Consider the following 19,861-nt stretch of genomic DNA (forward strand, 5'->3'; position numbering starts at 1 on the left):
TCCTGTAACAGGACGTCAGAATCGGGGGCTTAGGGTGAGGCTGAAACCCCCTCTCCACTTTGCAATGTGAAAAGAAGAAAGATATTTAGACTGAGTTAAAATTTTTGTTTAGAACTGTTCTGTAAGACATTATGGTAGAAATGAATACTTAGCCCCCACAATTCATATGTTGCTCCGCCGTCCATGTGTAGGAACCAAATGTTATACCCAGTCACGTGAGATTACAAGCGTGTGTAGTTCAATCAGTTTTCCATTCGCGAGAGAATCTCGAAACACTACACACGCGTGTCTGGGTGTAACCTTGCGTGTGGGTGTAAGATTTGGTTTCAATTATTTGCTTCTTCAGATAGCGTTCATGTATTTTAGTTCAATGTACAGTACCACTCGCACTGGCCATTTTCGAAATAACTTTTACAACAGTTCCCAGAGCTCTGGATCCCTTAAGTCTTAGAGAACTCAATGGACAGGTAACATGATCGTAGTTGTTCATGTAAATGCCTATAGTAATAACATGAGTATTACTTTATAACAGTGATTTACAGGACAGAGCAACTTCCCTTTCCCTATCTTTGTTAATTTATAATCACGTTGAAAATGAAATCGTTTGAATCATAAAGCTGAGCCATTTTTGTGGTAATACGGATTAACATTGCAATCTGACGTACCCAATAGACTTACCGCTGACACCAATCAGTTGAATAGCACAGTTAGAGGCGCGTGGGAGTGACTGGCAGCGCTATTTAATTAAACTGTGGAATTTATAGCCATTTATTCGCTCAGCTACCAAAGGATATATGACCATGGCAACACCGCTGGAGTTTGCAGCAGTCATTCGAGGTTCTTATTGCGTGTGATTCTTGTCGCAGCTAGAAATATGATGTCAATTAAGACATCTATTTCATCTATGTTGTTGTATTCAATGGCACAACGTGTTTCCTTCATGCACAGTAAATTCTTATTTGCCAGAACTATCTTCTTTGTTCCCGTGTCATCGGGGTCGATAACACAACTTAGTCACAAATAATGGAGTGGTTTCATGATTCTCATTCCAATCGTTAAAATGGTTGCTTTGAAACTTGAAAGTGTGCACGCAAGCATATTTTACAAAATTCTTCATACACAAGACAGCGTCTTCAGTATTGACGTTTCAACGAGTAATTTTGAAAAACATCTAATTATTTAGAATAAATAATATTTTTGTTGTTCCAATCTCTTTTGCTATCATGTGACGATACAGTTAAAAACATTAATGCATATGATTTCAAATTTTGTTTCACAATGTTGATATTCACAATGTAGAATATATAATGAGTGATTCTATATTGAATGAGCACAGGTTTTGTTATTTTAATGACATGCAAACAATTTTGCCACGTATAGATGTGCATTTTCAGGATTCTGTTCTTATTGATTTTCGAAGTCAAACTTCGCCATAAAATTCAGGTAACATTTCTTAACATGTTGTAACGTTTTAAGATATTTCGTTATTTTCTATTTATATGAGCATTCAATGCAAACCTGTTGAATTATAATTCCTATTGCTACAATAACTGTATAATTTTAAAGCAAATACAACCACAGCTTTACTAGATTTTTTAATCATTTATAATTTTTAAGCTTCATTAACAGAAAAAGTATTGTCGAAGCTGAGAAAGTTTTACAAGTTCTATATGCATTTTTGTGCATGTTTAAAAATAAAGTTCGAGTTGATATTTTTGGGAGAACAGTATAAAAAGTGTTGCAGAGGGGTAGCCACCGGTTGTGCTAAAATTTTCGATATAAATCCACACCAGCAATATTTGTATTTTGTACATGATCTTATCCGAAGCTTTCATATGTATAATATCTTGACTGACTTTTGTTATGACGCTTCTTAAGGAACATCGTAAAATGTTGTGAAGAGTAAGATTATTCGTATGTTAAGTTCCACTTCAATAGATTACAATATACAATATCATAAAATTTTGGGTGTGAAACGTGTTGTTATATATAGTTCATATTTTTAAACAACATCTTAATAAGACTTTATCTCCCGACCAACCTTTGCTGGTTGCAAATAATTTATGTTTTTAAAACATTGTGAAAGATAAAACATTGTTTTATCTTTCAACGTAGACGGACGCTTCACGCGACACTCATGAAATAATTGTGCAAAATTTGTCGTATAACGTCCCTCAGACCTGTGACACTGGAATTCCCGTATTCCTAGAACACGAGTTTTTTGAGCATTCAAACAATCAGCGTCCGTATTTTCATAAGACTATTTCCTAATATCAAATTTTATATGATAAATGCATGAAATATTGAGTTGCTTTAGAGTATAGAAGGCTTTAGAAGGCCAAATTTTCATCTTGCCTTAGCGTTAGCGTATAACTCATAGCCTTTGCCTAGATATAAGTGCTTTAGTCTATTATAATTTAAATACTTTTAGAATTTCGTTGCTGGATAGTAGATACTTTGGAATTTTTGCCATTTAATCGAGTCGGCATTTACGAAGAATTTTAGGTTAGGTAATGTACATTTGCTTATTTTAGTAAAATAGATAAACATTTTGTGAAAACATTCTTAAAATGAGCTTCATTCTTTAATTATATTTTAGCTATTCTGAATAATTTGAACTTTAACCACGACGTCCACGGGAAGGTACGCCGCTGTAAAGGTATTACTTACACACACACGATATCAAAATATGAGTAGCACATTTTTCTTGTGAAAGACTGCGTTTTTGTTGTATGTATACATAATATTTAAATATTTAACGTAACTTTTGCAACATCTCACTTTATATGTTCATACTGCAGAAATTTGTGAAACGCGGAATTATTTCATAATATTTTTTCAAGTAGAATTGACAATATATGGAGTCTATTGTTGTGTGCTAAATGCTTACGTCTACTAACTGGTTCCTATTTCTATATTTTGTTGCATTTCGTGCCAAGAATTTTCATGTTTCATCGCATTAAATTAAACGCTCTGTTTGACTACAGAAATCCCTTAATAACTTGTTTTCTTATTGTATAATTTTGAATTTCTAATATTGCACGAATTGAGTTCTCTCCGAATCGAACAACCTGATAAATTTCAATTTGATGAAATTGCTGCATCATATGTATCAAATTTGCAGTAATATTTTGCTTTAATTTCTGAAAATGAAGGCATAAAATATGTTTAATAAAGAGTGAGTGACGGGTCAGGTCAACAAATTTCGTCAATTGCAGTCGTAAAAAAAAACATTTTAGATTCTGTTTAAATTGAAAAAATATGCCAAATCTTGACTGTAGAAAATCAAAGACACACCTTAATTATCATAATGATAATTGATATGCTTAGAATGTTTATTTTGTAAATACATTAAATCCGCGGTGCAGAACAACAACGTTCAACACGGATATTTAAACGAGTTGTATTGGATTAAGTTTTGATAAAGAAATGGACAGTACCAACTCTTCTCAATTAAAGCCCATACCATCGTCCAAAGAAGAAATAATGGCAGAATTAGATGAGATCAAAATGAGTGGTGAAAATGCAGAAATAATTCCCAGGGCGTCACTTCTTTATTTTATAACTTCAAGCATGAAAATCCAACGCCATTCTAAATCTGCAATGATATTGCTTGGTGGAAGTACTGGATCTGGTAGATTCATCAACAATGAGTCATTTACTGGACACTGGAGATAAAAATAGTGTAATTGAGACAAGTAATTATGAATTATCTACGAAAAAAACATCTGAGTATATCATTACTCTTGACGAACCGAAGTATGAAGTTAGTGATTTAATTTTGAGTGTTGTTGATACACCTGGCCTCAACGATGGCGATGGCGTTAAACAAGATGTGTGCAATTTTGTATCTGTGAAAAAATACTTGAAACACATGCCGAATTTTCTTCGAAAACAAAGATTTATCCAAATCTTGTGTTCATAGTTGACAGAGCCAGTAATAATAGAATAAAAGGAGTCGATATCCTACTTTCACGATCCTTGAGAGGTATCAAGATGTTAGATGTTGTTGACATCAGTCATCCAAATCTTGTTGTGATTTTAACACATGCTTGTTCTGTTGGCCACGCAAATCCGAAAAAATGGCAAGAAAGTATGCAAAAAAAGAAAGAACTTGTGTCCGACATTGTTTTTGAAACTTTAGGTGTCAGTGCGCCAATTGTATTGATAGAAAATAATCCTTATAATGATTACGAACTTGAAAAGGATGGAGATTTCACAATTGTTCCCAATGGTGAAAGACAACCTTTGAATTTATACAAAGCTTGCCTTAGCTTACTCACAAAAAGCAAAGATGGAAACGATATCACAGATAAGTTTGGGCATATGGTGTTCAATGCTGCATTTACACGAAAGAAAAATGAAAAACCATTAAAAGGTCATGAAGTTAAAGCCAAAGTTGCAAATAAAGAGGAGTTATCAGATGAGGAATGGAAACTCGTAAAAGATTTTACTGAAGCTGCTGCAGGAGGTAGGATTTGTAGTTTTTTTTCATTTTTATTTCTAGCTATTAATCTTTTTTAATAAAATATTATTACATCAGTGAAAGTTTGACTGCATTATATATAATCCTGATATCGGATCACGCATTTTTTCTATAAACGTTATTTCCCACATTTACAAATATGTTCTGGAAGCCAGATTTTTCTGTAGAGTACTAAATTAAAAAAAAATACATCAATCTTCAAAATTTCTGATCAAGAATACGTTTCATTAAAATATGAATCTTCTTTTTAACACATTCTTGTATTTAGAACTGTTGTTTTTTAGAAGTCAACTCTTGAAATAAGAAAAAACTTTTATAGCAAGAGCAAATAACTTTTTCCATGTTTCATTAACATTAGAAGCTAGTATAGGTAATAAAATGCGTTGAAATTTTTTTCGATTGTGATTAGTTGACTGAATTGCAGCTCAATGTGAAAATGTGTAATTGCACAGCAGAAAAGCTGGAATTGCAATGTAAATACTATAACTTGCTTGGCTGAAGAACAGTGAAAGCCAAAAATTTTTATTTAAATTAAAAAAAGAAACATGAAAGCAGTTGTAAATAAAAGAACAAACAAGATTTTCACGATTGCATACGTTTTATTTTCAAGAATTACAAAAGAATACAAAACAGCAAGTAGCTACTGCTTTTTTACAAGTATTACCACACTGCAATTACACATTTTCACAGTGCAATTATAGATAAACTGCACTGTATTCAAACAATTACTGCTGAGAAGCACATTGTTCTAATTGCAAGTTTTTCTTCAAAGATTTAACCAACTCACTTGCCGAGCGTGCAAAGCAGTATATTTCCGAGAACAACATCCAGGACGAGTCTGTAAAAAAAGAACTTTTTGGGCTGTTGGAAACTATGAATGCGATGGGATTGTCGGATGATTCAAGATTGAAGAGCACAACAGTCATTCAAATCAACAATTGTCATGACGACATTATCACCGAACACGGCCTTCAAATGTTGGAAAAGAAATTTAACTTAAAATGTGCTGAGTCGCTTTATTTGGGTATTTGAAATTTTTTTATCTTATGGCGAACATAAAAAGCATAATAATAGTCAATTCATAAATAATTGTGGCCAATCCACAGTGGCCTAATTGCGTGTTTTAGTGTCAATTGAAGGGGACACCGAGAATTAAGGGCCTCAAACAAGAAACACCATATAAATTTATTAAATAAACAAAGCACATTTATAGGACATCAACAACTACAACTTTGCAATTTTAGTATATTGTCAATGAAAGAGAAACATACATTTGTTGAGGAATCTTTACAATACTCTAAACAAGCTAAAATGCAGGGTATATTCGTGCACGAAAAAATATCGCGTTAGCTTTGATTCTTACTTCATCGTATATGATGAATAAGCGTAGTTTCTGAAAACTTGATGTTTCTTTATTGTAGCTGAATTTATTGATCAGGGATACGACCTTGTCACAGACGACTTTGTTTCAGCTCGGGTTTTAAAATTATCTCTCGTTGATAATAAACAATTTGGCATGAGAATTCCTGAATGTGCACAAATATTGAAGACAAATGAAACTGTAGACAGCGAAATACATTTACAACGGAATGAAAGTTCCATTAAATCGCGCCTTTCAGCCTTGGGGCTAAATGTGAACATGGCACCAAGTATATTAACGATGGCTCAAGAATTTGATGTAAATTACAGCATGAAGCGTCAGGAAAATGACTCAAGATCTTCAACCAATACAAAGATATTAAAAGAAGTAAGAATAGCAAAGATAAATGTTGATGAATTTGATTTGGAAAATATTGTTTTTGCCGAGGACTTTCAGTCTGCTGTGGAAAAGCTTCCAAGTGAAAATATCGAACACGAGAAAGTGATGAAGGAGTTCATAAATTTTTTCAACAGATTTGGTCATTTTGTCGTCACGTCTGCATATGTTGGGGGATTAGTTGAATGTGATAATTATAATGACATCATAGAATTGTCAAACCAAGATGAAAATAATTTTGCCGGTAGTACTGGTGCATATATTAAGAGAATTTTTGCTAAACGACAAACATTAGTGTATACAGAAAGCAACGAAGTCTTAAATATTACATACACTAAATGGAGAGGTGGGCGTGTAGACTTGAAAGTTAAAGAAAAATTCCACGAATGGAAAAAATCTGTTGCTAATGATCCAGTGTTTTTAAAACATAAATTAACATTGCAGCACATTCATAATTTAGTTGGAATGATTGATAAAAATAAAGGAAATCTTAAAAACAAGTTTTCGAAAAAATATTTCAGATTAATACTTCAAGTCTTTACAGTGATGATTCTTCAAAAGCAAATTCGCGAATGGAGAGAAAGAAACTGTAGCAAGAAAACACAAGGGAAGCTCAACGTGAAGAACCGAGTTCTGGAAGATTGAGAAAAATGCTCAAGCGAATCAATTCCTTTTTATCAATAATTTTTGATACTATTCAAAATGCATTGGCTGGATTGAAAAATTAAGTCAACCTTCAAACATCACTATTGCACTTTCACCGTTTAATCTATTTTGTCTATACGCGTATAGTATATACCATTATAAACTACCTGTATCTAAATATTTAATTCATTCTGCAAAAAAAGCAATGAAGGTAAAAAAGTATGCCGAAATATGTATGCAATAAAAATGTTTAGAAAAATTTTCGTTGATCTTGATTGTCTAATATAACTTTAAACATCAACATAATTTTCGAAACTTTATTATAAGTAAACGTATGCTTTTATGGATATCAGTGATTAAATGTCCCACAAACCGAGGGCATTTAATAAACCTTTCTCCTTTTGCAGGACGTTTAATTACTAATATCCCTTAATTAAAGCATGCGTTTACTTATAAGAAGCCATCCAAAACTCAAGGTCAAGGGACCAAAAAACTTGTGAAGTAAAGGGTTAAAGGTAGATACCTTAACTAGATTTTTTGTTATTTTACCCGGATTACATTTTGCTACTACTGGTTTGACTCAGAATATCATCATTTGCTTTTTTGTGAAACACCTCATAATGACAAATAATCACGTCCAACTGTCTTAGACAGTTCTCTAACAAACTTGGCAACAACTTTAGCGATAAAAATTGTATTGCTATTTTCGGGAAGACAGTTCGTGTTGATTGTTGTTACTTTTTTCTTGAAATATTTGCAAAAGATTTTTTTCCAACGATTCTACATGTGTTGATTGTGTAGACAATGATTAATCGAACGTTTGACAACTGATGGCAAAATATTTAATTGTATTTCCTTCTCCAAATTTGACAAATTGATAGAAAGTATATTATACAGCATGGGTCAATTTATCATATTTTGGTATGTCACACCAGTGATATATGGTTCTAACAGTGCGTTCCTACTAAGTGCCTTGGCATGGTGCTCAGGCATGGGCACCAATGTGAACACAACATTTTGATGGTCCTCAAGTCTAAGTGCTCGGGTCTGGGTACTACAAACACGAAGAGGGGTGTACCCGAGTACGGTGCTCGGGAACGTGCACCAATGTGAAGAATGACACACAAGTTACGTGTACAGCAAGGCACGTACTCAGCACATGGTTTTAAAACTTGTTTACAATGAAAAAATGAATTTACAAATAGACGAAGCTAGTGGGTACTACGTAGTGTGAACGGCGTGCAGATTTGTACCCGAACCAGGGTATCGTACTCCGGCAATCAGTCTGAACGCGCTATAAGTTTCTAAAACGTTAAATTTTCGCTATTCTTGGTTTGCAAGCTACGTCACGGCCGCCATGTTAGACGATCTTAACAAATCGTTTTTAATAGTTACAATGTCATCCAATATATGGCGAACATTTCACTGTTCTCTCACTCCCAGAGATTTGTTGCACACCATCTTTTCTTAAGAATTTAGGGAAATGAAACAAAATCGCTACGAGAATGAGACTGACATCTTAAAAAGGGCAAACTGCAAAGTCAGATCATTATCAACCCTGAAATTATCTAGTTAGCTTTGCTCACAGTAAGCCGAGTTACCGGTTACGCACGTATTCTAAAAGCTCACTCACACCCACATTCAATGAGTGGGGCTTCGAAATCACTTCATAATTACTTAAAGACCATAATTTCAATCAACTGATTGTTTGATTTGAAATATCAAGGAGAAAATTTTGCCATAGATGGAGAAATAACTTTGCCAATGATTACATAGAGTGAGATTATTATGTTGCACTCAGTGAGTGTGTGAGTATGAGTGATTTTTTTGAACATTTTGATATCTAACTGGTAAAATCAACCTTAAAAAAATCGATCATGACAAAGGAACGCATAAATTAGCCTAACCTTTTGTACAATCTTTATAAATTAACTTGTTCTGAAAGAACAATTAAAATTTGAAAATGAAACTTTTTAATGATAGAAAATTCAATTTTGATAAAAAATTTCATTTAATAAAACGTAAACCTATTGAGGGAGGACTGCACCTCATTCTTCTTCAAATTCTTCTTTCACAAAAAAATCCACTAACTTTAACTTGTGACCAACGCTTGTGACTCCTCAGTCATGATTTTTTCTAAACATTATATGATTCTGTTCTAATCACGACTGAACTGTCGAGTGAACTGGGCAGTGGATTTGGACGACCAGGACCCTCTTTCGGGAGGGGTAGAGAAAATGTTTTTTTTTGACACGTAATGTCAACATTTTTGCAAATTTTTTGTGTTAACGAGCCATGTCTATGTGCTCAATTTGAGACAGCATTGAGTGATACCGCTTATTTATATATTTCTTGATTGAGGAATGCAGAGTGAGGACGGCAGTGTGTAGTACTGTAAACGACTATGGTACCAATGTCAATGTAGAACCAATGGCCATCACCACCATAGCTTTTACAACAGTTCCCAAACCTCTTGTTGCCTTCAGACAAGTAACCTGATCGTGCAGTTCATGCATGTAAATGTCTTTAAAAGTAACTTGAGACTTTCTTCATAAAAGTGATTTACAAGAAAGACAAATTCCTCGTTCCCTATCTTTGTTAAAATATAATCACGTTAAAATGAAATCGCTGTTGAGAGACTCAACCAGGACGTTATAAAGCTGCATCTTTCAGGTGGTTGCACCAGTAAATATCTCAATCTGTTGTACCCCAACTGACTTACCGTTGGTCCAGTTGAATAGCACAGTTAGAGACACGTAGGAGTGACTAGCATCGCTATTTAATTAAACTCTGGAATTTATAGCCATTTTCCCGCACAGTTACCAAAGGATGTATATCCATGGAAACACCACTGGAGTTTGTAGCAGTCATGCCAGTTTCTCATTTCATGTGACTCTTATCAAAGATAATGTCAAACCCCTTACTTATTACATCTATTTCATCTATGTTGTTGCATTCAATAGCACGGCGTGTTTCCTACAGCACAGTAAACGTTTATGTTCCAATATTATCTTCCTTGTTCCCGTGTCGTCGTGCTCGACAAAATAACTTTCTCGCAATTTATGGTTTGGTTTTATGATTTTCATTCGAACAGTTAAGACAGCTAGCCTTTATTATGCATTTGTAACGAGTACGTCACAGATTATTTGTCACGAATTACACGTTTCCTTCTTTTGATTGTTTTTTTGTTCAGCATTCCAGGGCATGCGCAAATTTAATACTTGTTTTCTACACATTCCATTTCTCGTTAGTCATAATATCAAGCTCATTTTTGATCACACCAATCCACTTAAATCGAATATAAATCTCACATGCTACAGATGCAGATAGCAGTAGCAAAACAAAACATTCCATCTATTAGGGTCATTAAAATGGTAGCTTTGAAAGTGTGCATGCAAACATATTTTGCAAAATGCCTCGTACGCAAGGGAGCGTATTAGTATTGACGGTTAAACGAGCTATTTTAAAAGCATTTCTAAAATATTCGGAGTAAATGACATTTTTTAGCTTTAATGTTTTTGGTCATTATTTAATGATACAGTAAAAACGTTGATGAATATGCTTCCGAATTTTGTTTCACAATGTTGATATTCACTGTATAGAATGTATAACAACAAGTGGTTCTATATTGAATGCGCACAGATCTTGTTATTTTAATGACATGCAAATACTAGCTATATCTAGTTTCACTTTACACAAGAGTGCTTCAATTTTGCCACGTATATAGATGTGGATTGTCTGATCTCTTCAATCGCTCTTTAAGTCAACATTTGCTATAAGGTAACATTGCTTAAAGTGTTGTAATATTTTAAAGTAATATAGTTTGTTATTTTACATTTACGTGAACATTTAATGCGTACATGTTGAATTATAATTCCTATTTCCACGATTACTGCCTAATTTTAAAGCGAACGCAACCACAGCTTTCTAGATTTTTTAATCATTTATAATTTTTACACTTCATTAACAGAAAAAGTATTGTCGAAGCTGAGAAAGTTTCAGAAATACTATACGCATTTTTGTGCATGTTTAAAATAAAGTTCGAGTTGATGTATTAGGCAGAACAGTATAACAATTGTTGCAAAGAGGTAGTAGCCGATTGCGCTACAATTTTCCACAAGACAAAAAAAGTACTTTGTCAAAAATGTAATATTACGCTTTAATAGTCTTTCATGCTTTACATAAGTGTTTCCTCTGGAGATACAGCAGACATAATTGCTGACGCTGGTGACGTATCGCTGGCGCCATTTCGCTGTCTTCCGATTTAAGTACTTACAAATTAAAATTCATTGCGATTTCTTTCAGTTAAAAAATAATGATGAGAGAGAGAAATAGGGGGATGGGTCCCCAGACTCTGCAGTACCTACAATACCTTGCACAAACCATAAGTACATGTTGTACTCTATCAAAGCTTAAGCCTGTAACAACGAAATACTTGAAGCTACTACAGGAGAATTTTTAGTCAATTTCAACAGCAACGTGCACCATTCATTAGGTACACCACACATACGTGAAAACCGTATCACAACTTTCTGGTGGAAATTCATGTAAAGAAAGATAAATGATCACATTAATGTCAAAGGAAATCCCTTGCATAACAGGAAAATCAGTTTCCTTGAAGAATCATAACAACCATGTATCTTGCGTTAACGGAGAATGGACAGGATATTTATGCTATTGAATAATGGAAACTTGCGTCATTGGAGAATGGACAGTTGAAATATCGTTCTGAACGATAAAATCTTGCGCCAATGGAGAATGAACACTAGTTGAAATATCCTTATTAATAATGTAATCTTGTGTCAATGGAGAATGGACACTAGTATTGAAAAGACAATGAATGGACAATTATCCTTCTGAATAATGGAATCTTGCGCCATTGTAGAACGGACTGTTGAAATATCGTTCTGAACGATGGTATCTTGCGCCAATGGAAAATGAACACTTGTTGAAATATTGTTCTGAACGATGGTATCTTGCGCCAATGGAGAATAAACACTACTTGAAATATCTTTCTGAATAATGGTATCTTGCGTCAATGAAGAATGAACAGTTGAAATATCATTCTGAACGATGGTATCTTGCGCCAATGGAGAATAGACACTAGTTGAAATATTGTTCTGAATAAAGGTATCTTGCGCCAATGGAGAATGAACATTTGAAATATCGTTCTGAACGATGGTATCTTGCGTCAATGGAGAATGAACATTTGAAATATCGTTCTGAACGATCGTATCTTGCGTCAATGGAGAGTAGAAACTAGTCGAAATATCCTTCTGAATGATGACGTTGGGCGTCGAATAAACGCGATATTGAAGACACATTGGTAAATCCTAAAACAACAGTTCAAGAATTAAATAAATTGCATAGGAGATCAAAATTCATTCCATGAAAGAGCACAGAATTTCAGCACCTTTAATCCCCAATTCACGACATACAATTGCTTCAATGAGCTTGCACTATTAACCAATTTATTTTCACAGAAAAACTGCAACTGGAAGAGAATGAATCATTTGAAGAGAACAAGTAGGACAACCGGCTTTGATAACTAACTGGGGGTACGCCCTTTTCAAAAACTTGATCAATTTCATAGCAATTGAAGAATTTTGATAATATTCATCGACTTAATCAAAATGACTTTCTCTTTATAACAAAGAGTTCGTATTGAACAATTAATTAAACATCAAGCGGGTTTTGCACAAGTTGACATGGAACACCGAAGATCAATAGTTCAGGAGGCTCACATGATATTTGAATACATGCATGCTCTACTTAAAAAGTTTCTATTGAAATCAATGGCGATTATGGATTGTAAACAACAATAAAACGCGTGCACTGATTGGTTTATAGTTGAGTTTGCATTAGCCTGTGCAAACCGTTCTTAGCTCAATCAATTTAATCAAATAGAAGTTGCAAATCAATCATGAATACATGTTAGAAGAAAACTTAAAACGTTTGTTTTAAATTTGTCTGTTTCACATTTTTGTAGTTTTATAAAAGAAATAAAAAATGTTTTTCGTGTTTGCACTGGCTTATGAAAACCTCGAAAGAACTATAGAGCAGGTGCAATCCTTGAACGTCGGTCTCGTGCTTGCACTGATCTGCTCTCAATAATTTCCACAGGTCTCCTCGGTTTGATTAGTCCTGTGTAAACACAGAAAAAATCTTTTCTTACCTGATTATAACATGAACATGAGCCCCAAATCATCAATCTTCCCCAGTCCCTCTCTTTTATTACTTGATTACAGCATATGAACATATAAATATAGGCCGCAAATCGTCAATGTTCCCCAGTCCCTCACTCTTTTATTACTTGACTACAACATATTGACATATAAATATAGGTCCCAAATCATTAATGATCCACGGTCCCTGATACAAGTTCACAATGACATAACAATATCATCAACACCACAAAAATAAAAACAATACGGTGTATATTGAAAAGACAACCTTCAGAAATTGATGTATTGTGACGATGTGAATGCATGATCATTATGTTGTCACCGTGCATAAAATATTATCGACGACGTGTAAATATTACGTATCTTTGTTACTATTACAACAGCTTTTTCGCTTCTGGTAAATTTCCGAAGATCTTCTTTTTTACACACCCTGTATACATAGGCACCATTTTGAATGTTCGTGTATGAAATTACCTCTTGTTCTTCCATCAGGTTGATCTTTTCTTTAAACAGTTTTTCAAGATGCAATATAAGCACACGATGGAAGCAACGTAAATACTGTCTTGATATTACCTTTTTCAAAAAAAAGACAAAAATCAGGCACCATGAAAACGAGGTTTTTGTAGTCATAATGGGTTAATGACACAAGTGTAATGTGAGATAACTAATGTAAATAAAGTCTTGTACATTTGGAGTTATCTATAAGTCCATAACTTTGAAACCAAATTCACGACTCAAAGGAAAACAATCGCTGTCTATTATCAGGGAAGTAAAAGTTGGGGCACTTGGGGACGAATCCACAGTTCTTACAGCTCAGGGGGGCATCCATTTTCTACTTCAGAAATCACAAAGTTATTAATCACAGTTTGATCTGCCGAGCTCGGTCACGTATTGTTCGGTATGAATGTAAGTGTAAGCCTTTTCCCAAAGGTACTAAAGGTAATATTCATACAGAGGTTATGACTTAAAATAACTTATGAATGACGTAATAGTCAACTCAGTGAAATGCTGTGATCACCCATGACGTCATATATGACTTTTTAAGATTTCACTGCTTCATCTTTGTCAGACTTCCCCCCCCTGTAAAAACTAGTTCTACAGCACTGGTCATAATCAATATAAGTTAATATTAACTATCCACCACGTGGTTTGGTCTACTTCGCAAAAAGTTTACCCAAATAAGATTATGTAATTGCACAACATGCTTTTAATTTCTGCATAATTACCTATGATTTGAAGACAAAATGATCCTATGTATTTTTATAAATTAGACATTAAAGCGAACATCGTACTACGCACGTGTTCGTAGAGATTTTCCAAAGGTCTAAAAGAAATAAAACGAATCGTGTTCGACTTCAAAGAAATTGCACAAACAAACGAAATTGCACAACATCATACCCGTCGTACGGCTTGAAGTAAATTGAAATTAACTCATCGTCACGGTAATTGTTCATGTATTCTGTGACGTCGTTCACCAAAGAAGAGTGCGATTCCTCGTCGCTTTTGCATTCTAAAACAAAATTGTGATGAGGGGTGGTTAGGAGAGTTGTGGGCTTGTGAAGGGGCTCAGCCCCAGCACTGTAACCCCAAAAATTTCAACAGCAAATGCAGCCAGCAAAAATGTCAGTTTCATAGTACGCTGAATGTTGTGTTCGGTATAGGCACTGGTAAGGATAGTATTGTCAGAGAGGGTACTTGGCATGTAATTATTCGTGTTTTTCTCAGGGGGGGAGACCGTACTGAAACCCTAACACTTACTACATCACCGTATTTTGACAAAACTGTGAACAATGAGAATTTGAATATCGTGAGCTTACAGTCAGACCAACCTTCCGATTCGATATCTTTCTTTGGCACTGGCATTCCTCTTTCTTCGTAAAATTCATGTTCCCTCACTTCTTCATCTGCAAGATATAGTCAAATTACGTGATGTGAATAACCCAAGTTGACTTAAAACATTTTGCACTGCTCAGAAAAAAAACAAGTCCCAAATCTGGACATTTCACAAGAGGAGAAAAAACAGAGCAAGCATCTCAGTTTTTCCTTCGGAAGAATGTCGTTCAACAATGGAAATAAAACACAAGCTTACCTTCAAATAAGTTTGGAACGACTTTATAAACAATATCTTGCATCGTCCTATCAAGTCTACAAATAAACAACTCTCAGTCTTATAATATAGGGACCAAAAACCACTGTAGCTAATGACACAATATTAAATGACACGCAAGCGATACAAGGCCATCACATGGTAAAATAAAGAAAGACAAGAGCGTGTTTGGAACACTAAAAAGTAAACTTTAATATTATAATTAATTTTACCCCACAGGTTAAAGATTGCACATTGGATGCAGCTTTGGATATCAGATAATACATAAACGTTTGTTTCCAACGCTATCAACAGAGCAGCATACATAGTAAATGTAGTTTACAGTTCATGTCTGAGCTGCCGATGTCCATAAACCAAAAACTGGATTCTGGATGCAATTATGAAAAATTAATAGATCGGACGCCATTTTGCTACAAATTCAAATGTTTGAACCATTGAACTAAAATACATGGAACTTTACATGAGGCAAATAATTGAAGCCAAATCTTAAACATAGACACATGAGATTACTTCCAGACACGCGTGTTTAGTGTTTAAAGACTCTCTCGCGGAGTAATAATTGATTAACTACACAAGCGTGTCTTTGTGTATGATTTGGCATATAAAAATTATTAGGCTTTTCTACTACAGGTAGCGTTCCATGTATTTTTGTCCAATGGTTTGAACTTGTATTTTATACCGTCTTTTACTGAGAAAATTTCAAATTTCTATATCATTACCTGACGTTGAGTAACGGTTGAGTTTCGTGAACTTTCATGTTGCAAGTCGGACAGTATTTGCTAAGTTGCAAGTATTTGATGATGCAATAACTGCAAACTATAAAAAAATCAGTTTCAATTGTATGTAAAACAAACTATTCAGGCAAGCTTGGTTATCCTCAAATAGTAATGAACGAACAATTTATTTCAACACGCTAAACATTGTCAAAATAAGTTGCTTTCCAAATTTACAAAAATATTATAGGTTCACATACTAGAGTGCACACTAAATTCCACAAAACAAAGTACGATAAAATTGGTAAAATATTTACATTTAAAATCATGAAATTACTTTGGAAAAGTGAGCAGCGATTGCACTTTGAAAAGTAATTGGAGAACTACATTCTTTAAGATCAATTGGCAATGAGTTCCAGATTAGTGGCCAATTAAAAGCGAGGCTTTTTTTCATGCTATTTGTTCGTGGCCTAGGTAAGCACATTTATATAAACTTAAATAAACTAAAGTACGCGTAATTTAGGACCAACAAGCCGTTTAGAAAAGTGAACATAACAGGTTTTGCTTTATTTTTCACGTTGAAATATGTGTCAGAAATAAACAGGGAAGAAGAAAAAACGCATGAAGATGGCTGATCAACGTTTGTTGAATGTGGCGAAAGACCACAACAATCCGGCTTTACAGAAATATTGGATACATCCATTACGTTTTACAGGAAATGTTGGATGCGTCCAACACAATTTACAGGAAATGCTGGATACGTCCAACATGTTTTACAGGAAATGTTGGATACATCCAACACGTTTTACAGGAAATGTTGGATACGTCCAACACGTTTTACAGAAAATGTTGGATACGTCCAACACGTTTTACAGGAAATGTTGTATGCGTCTAAAACATTTTACAGAAAAAGTTGGATACGTCCAACACGTTTTACAGGAAATGTTGGATACGTCTAACACGTTTTACAGAAAATGTTGGATACGTCCAACTCGTTTTACAGGAAATTTTGGATGCATCTAAAACGTTTTACAGAAAAAGTTGGATACGTCCAACATGTTTTACAGGAAATGCTGGATGCGTCCAACACGTTTTACAGGAAATGCTGGATAGGTCCAACACGTTTTACAGGAAATGTTGGATGCGTCTAACACGTTTTGCAGGAAATGTTGGATACGTCCATCATGTTTTACAAGAAATGTTGGATACATCCAACACGTTTTACAAGAAATGTTGGTTGCGTACAACACGCTTTACAAGAAATGTTGGATGCGCCCAAAACGTTTTTCAGGAAATGTTGGATACGTCTAACACGTTTTACAGAAAATGTTGGATACGTCCAACACGTTTTACAGGAAATGCTGGATGCGTCCAACACGTTTTACAGGAAATACTGGATAGGTCCAACACGTTTTACAAGAAATGTTGGATGCGTCCAAAACGTTTTACAAGAAATGTTGGATGCGTCCAACACGTTTTACAGGAAATGTTGGATACGTCCAACACGTTTTACTGGAAATGCTGGATACGTCCAACATGTTTTACAGGAAATGTTGGATACATCCAACACGTTTTACAGGAAATGTTGGATACGTCCAACACGTTTTACAGAAAATGTTGGATACGTCCAACACGTTTTACAGGAAATGTTGGATGCGTCTAAAACATTTTACAGAAAAAGTTGGATACGTCCAACACGTTTTACAGGAAATGTTGGATACGTCTAACACGTTTTACAGAAAATGTTGGATACGTCCAACTCGTTTTACAGGAAATTTTGGATACGTCCAACACGTTTTACAAGAAATGTTGGATGCGTCCAACACGTTTTACAAGAAATATTGGATGCGTCCAAAACGTTTTACAGGAAATGTTGGATTCGTCCAACACGTTTTACAAGAAATGTTGGATGCGTCCAACACGCTTTACAAGAAATGTTGGATGCGTCCAAAACGTTTTACAGGAAATGTTGGATTCGTCCAACACGTTTTACAAAAAATGTTGGATGCGTCCAACACGCTTTACAAGAAATGTTGGATGCGTCCAAAACGTTTTTCAGGAAATGTTGGATACATCCAACACGTTTTACAGAAAAAGTTGGATACGTCCAACATGTTTTACAGGAAATGCTGGATGCGTCCAACACGTTTTACAGGAAATGCTGGATAGGTCCAACACGTTTTACAGGAAATGTTGGATGCGTCTAACACGTTTTGCAGGAAATGTTGGATACGTCCATCATGTTTTACAAGAAATGTTGGATACGTCCAACACGTTTTACAAGAAATGTTGGATGCGTCCAACACGCTTTACAAGAAATGTTGGATGCGCCCAAAACGTTTTTCAGGAAATGTTGGATACGTCTAACACGTTTTACAGAAAATGTTGGATACGTCCAACACGTTTTACAGGAAATGCTGGATGCGTCCAACACGTTTTACAGGAAATACTGGATAGGTCCAACACGTTTTACAAGAAATGTTGGATGCGTCCAACACGCTTTACAAGAAATGTTGGATACGTCCAACACGTTTTACAAGAAATGTTGGATGCGTCCAACACGTTTTACAAGAAATGTTGGATGCGTCCAAAACGTTTTACAGGAAATGTTGGATTCGTCCAACACGTTTTACAAGAAATGTTGGATGCGTCCAACACGCTTTACAAGAAATGTTGGATGCGTCCAAAACGTTTTTCAGGAAATGTTGGATACATCCAACACGTTTTACAAAAAATGTTGGATGCGTCCAACACGCTTTACAGGAAATGTTTAATGCGTCAAACACGTTTTACAGGAAACGTTGTAAACGTCCAACACGTTTAACAAGAAATGTTGAATGCGTCCAACACGTTTTACAGGAAATGTTGAATACGTCCAACACGTTTTACAAGAAATGTTGGATGCGTCCAAAACGTTTTACAGAAATGTTGGATACGTCCAACATGTTTTACAAGAAATGTTGGATACGTCCAACACGTTATACAGGAAATGTTGGATACGTCCAAGACGACGATGAAGACGATATTGAGCAGATTTTACTCTCTCGTTCATCTTGTTTCGTGCTGCCTGGTCTTGATCAACTCGCCCAATCATAGATCACAACAAAATGCGGCTGTAGCGCTGTTTGTGTAGGATGGTTTGTTTAGCGAATACGTGCATGGAGTCGCCGGTCGTAGACATGGCCAACACATGTATTTCGAAAAACAACATCTCACAAGTCATTCACAAAATCCGACTGGTCATGGTAGAAAAGTGTAAACACGCCTTGCGTAAGATGCTTCAAAGATGGCGGTGCAGTTAGCGTTCCAGTTGATATTATAGTTCACTAAGGCGGTTACTTTCAGGAGTGAGGCTCCTTAGCACACACTACGGTAATATCATGGATAAGAAATTTCAACGATGGATTGGTAAAAATGTGTTTACAGGGGCAAATATCAACGTGGACGCTAGACATTTTCGAAGCGCAAAAATAAGCTGTTCTCTTGTTATGGAATGGGGATCATCGGGAGGCTAAACAGTTAATGTAAGTCAATTCAAACTAAAGTAGCCGTATAATGAATGGCAGTAGAAAAAACAATAATTTTTATAGATATTTAGGGGAAATATCGAGAAGAACTCACTGGAGTAAAATCAGTAGGGAAATAACAAGATTTCCCGTCGAACAAATCTTCGGCCAAATGTTCTAAAAGAAACGTTCTTATTAAGTTCACATACTATATAGTTTACAGCAAATTTAAGTAGTATGAACCATTTTTTTTGAGCCACGTAAGGTCAACTTTATTTATTTGCTACGTCTGAAGCCAAAATTAAATGTCTATTGGGCTTCATTCATAGTGTATCCGGACAGTTGATTAAGAGACAATAGTTAGAAGCCTACAACGGGCAGCTATGACAATGCATGATCCCCAAGAAAGCTCTCCAAGCCACCATACTTTTTAAGCATGCCGGAATGTGTTTCAAATGTAGTA

General features: G+C 35.1%; 2 protein-coding genes across 4 annotated transcripts in view; one reads left to right on the plus strand and one right to left on the minus strand.

Annotated features, from left to right (window-relative positions):
- LOC124444596 (polycomb group RING finger protein 1-like) overlaps positions 1-19,861 on the minus strand; it is a 38,671-nt gene that overhangs the window by 17,408 nt on the left and 1,402 nt on the right. Inside the window, exons 4-6 of the mRNA XM_046995207.1 lie at positions 15,899-15,995; positions 15,162-15,217; positions 14,902-14,976 (exon numbers count right to left, since the gene is read on the minus strand). Of these exons, the coding sequence (XP_046851163.1) occupies positions 14,902-14,976; positions 15,162-15,217; positions 15,899-15,995 (228 nt within the window). The remainder of the gene's footprint in view (positions 1-14,901; positions 14,977-15,161; positions 15,218-15,898; positions 15,996-19,861) is intronic.
- Positions 705-19,861, plus strand: part of LOC124443684 — a 103,240-nt gene continuing 84,083 nt past the window's right edge. The window contains exons 1-4 of one of the 3 annotated variants that reach the window (XR_006947718.1): positions 705-1,443; positions 2,432-2,510; positions 2,600-2,659; positions 6,764-7,134. The gene's annotated coding sequence lies outside the window, so the exon portion shown is untranslated. Of the gene's footprint in view, positions 1,444-2,431; positions 2,511-2,599; positions 2,884-6,763; positions 7,135-19,861 lie in introns of those variants that run through there. The other 2 variants (XR_006947717.1, XM_046994172.1) reach the window with 2 other exon arrangements.

This window comes from Xenia sp. Carnegie-2017, unplaced genomic scaffold (genome assembly GCF_021976095.1).
Source record: "Xenia sp. Carnegie-2017 unplaced genomic scaffold, XeniaSp_v1 HiC_scaffold_21, whole genome shotgun sequence".
NCBI lineage: Eukaryota > Metazoa > Cnidaria > Anthozoa > Malacalcyonacea > Xeniidae > Xenia > Xenia sp. Carnegie-2017.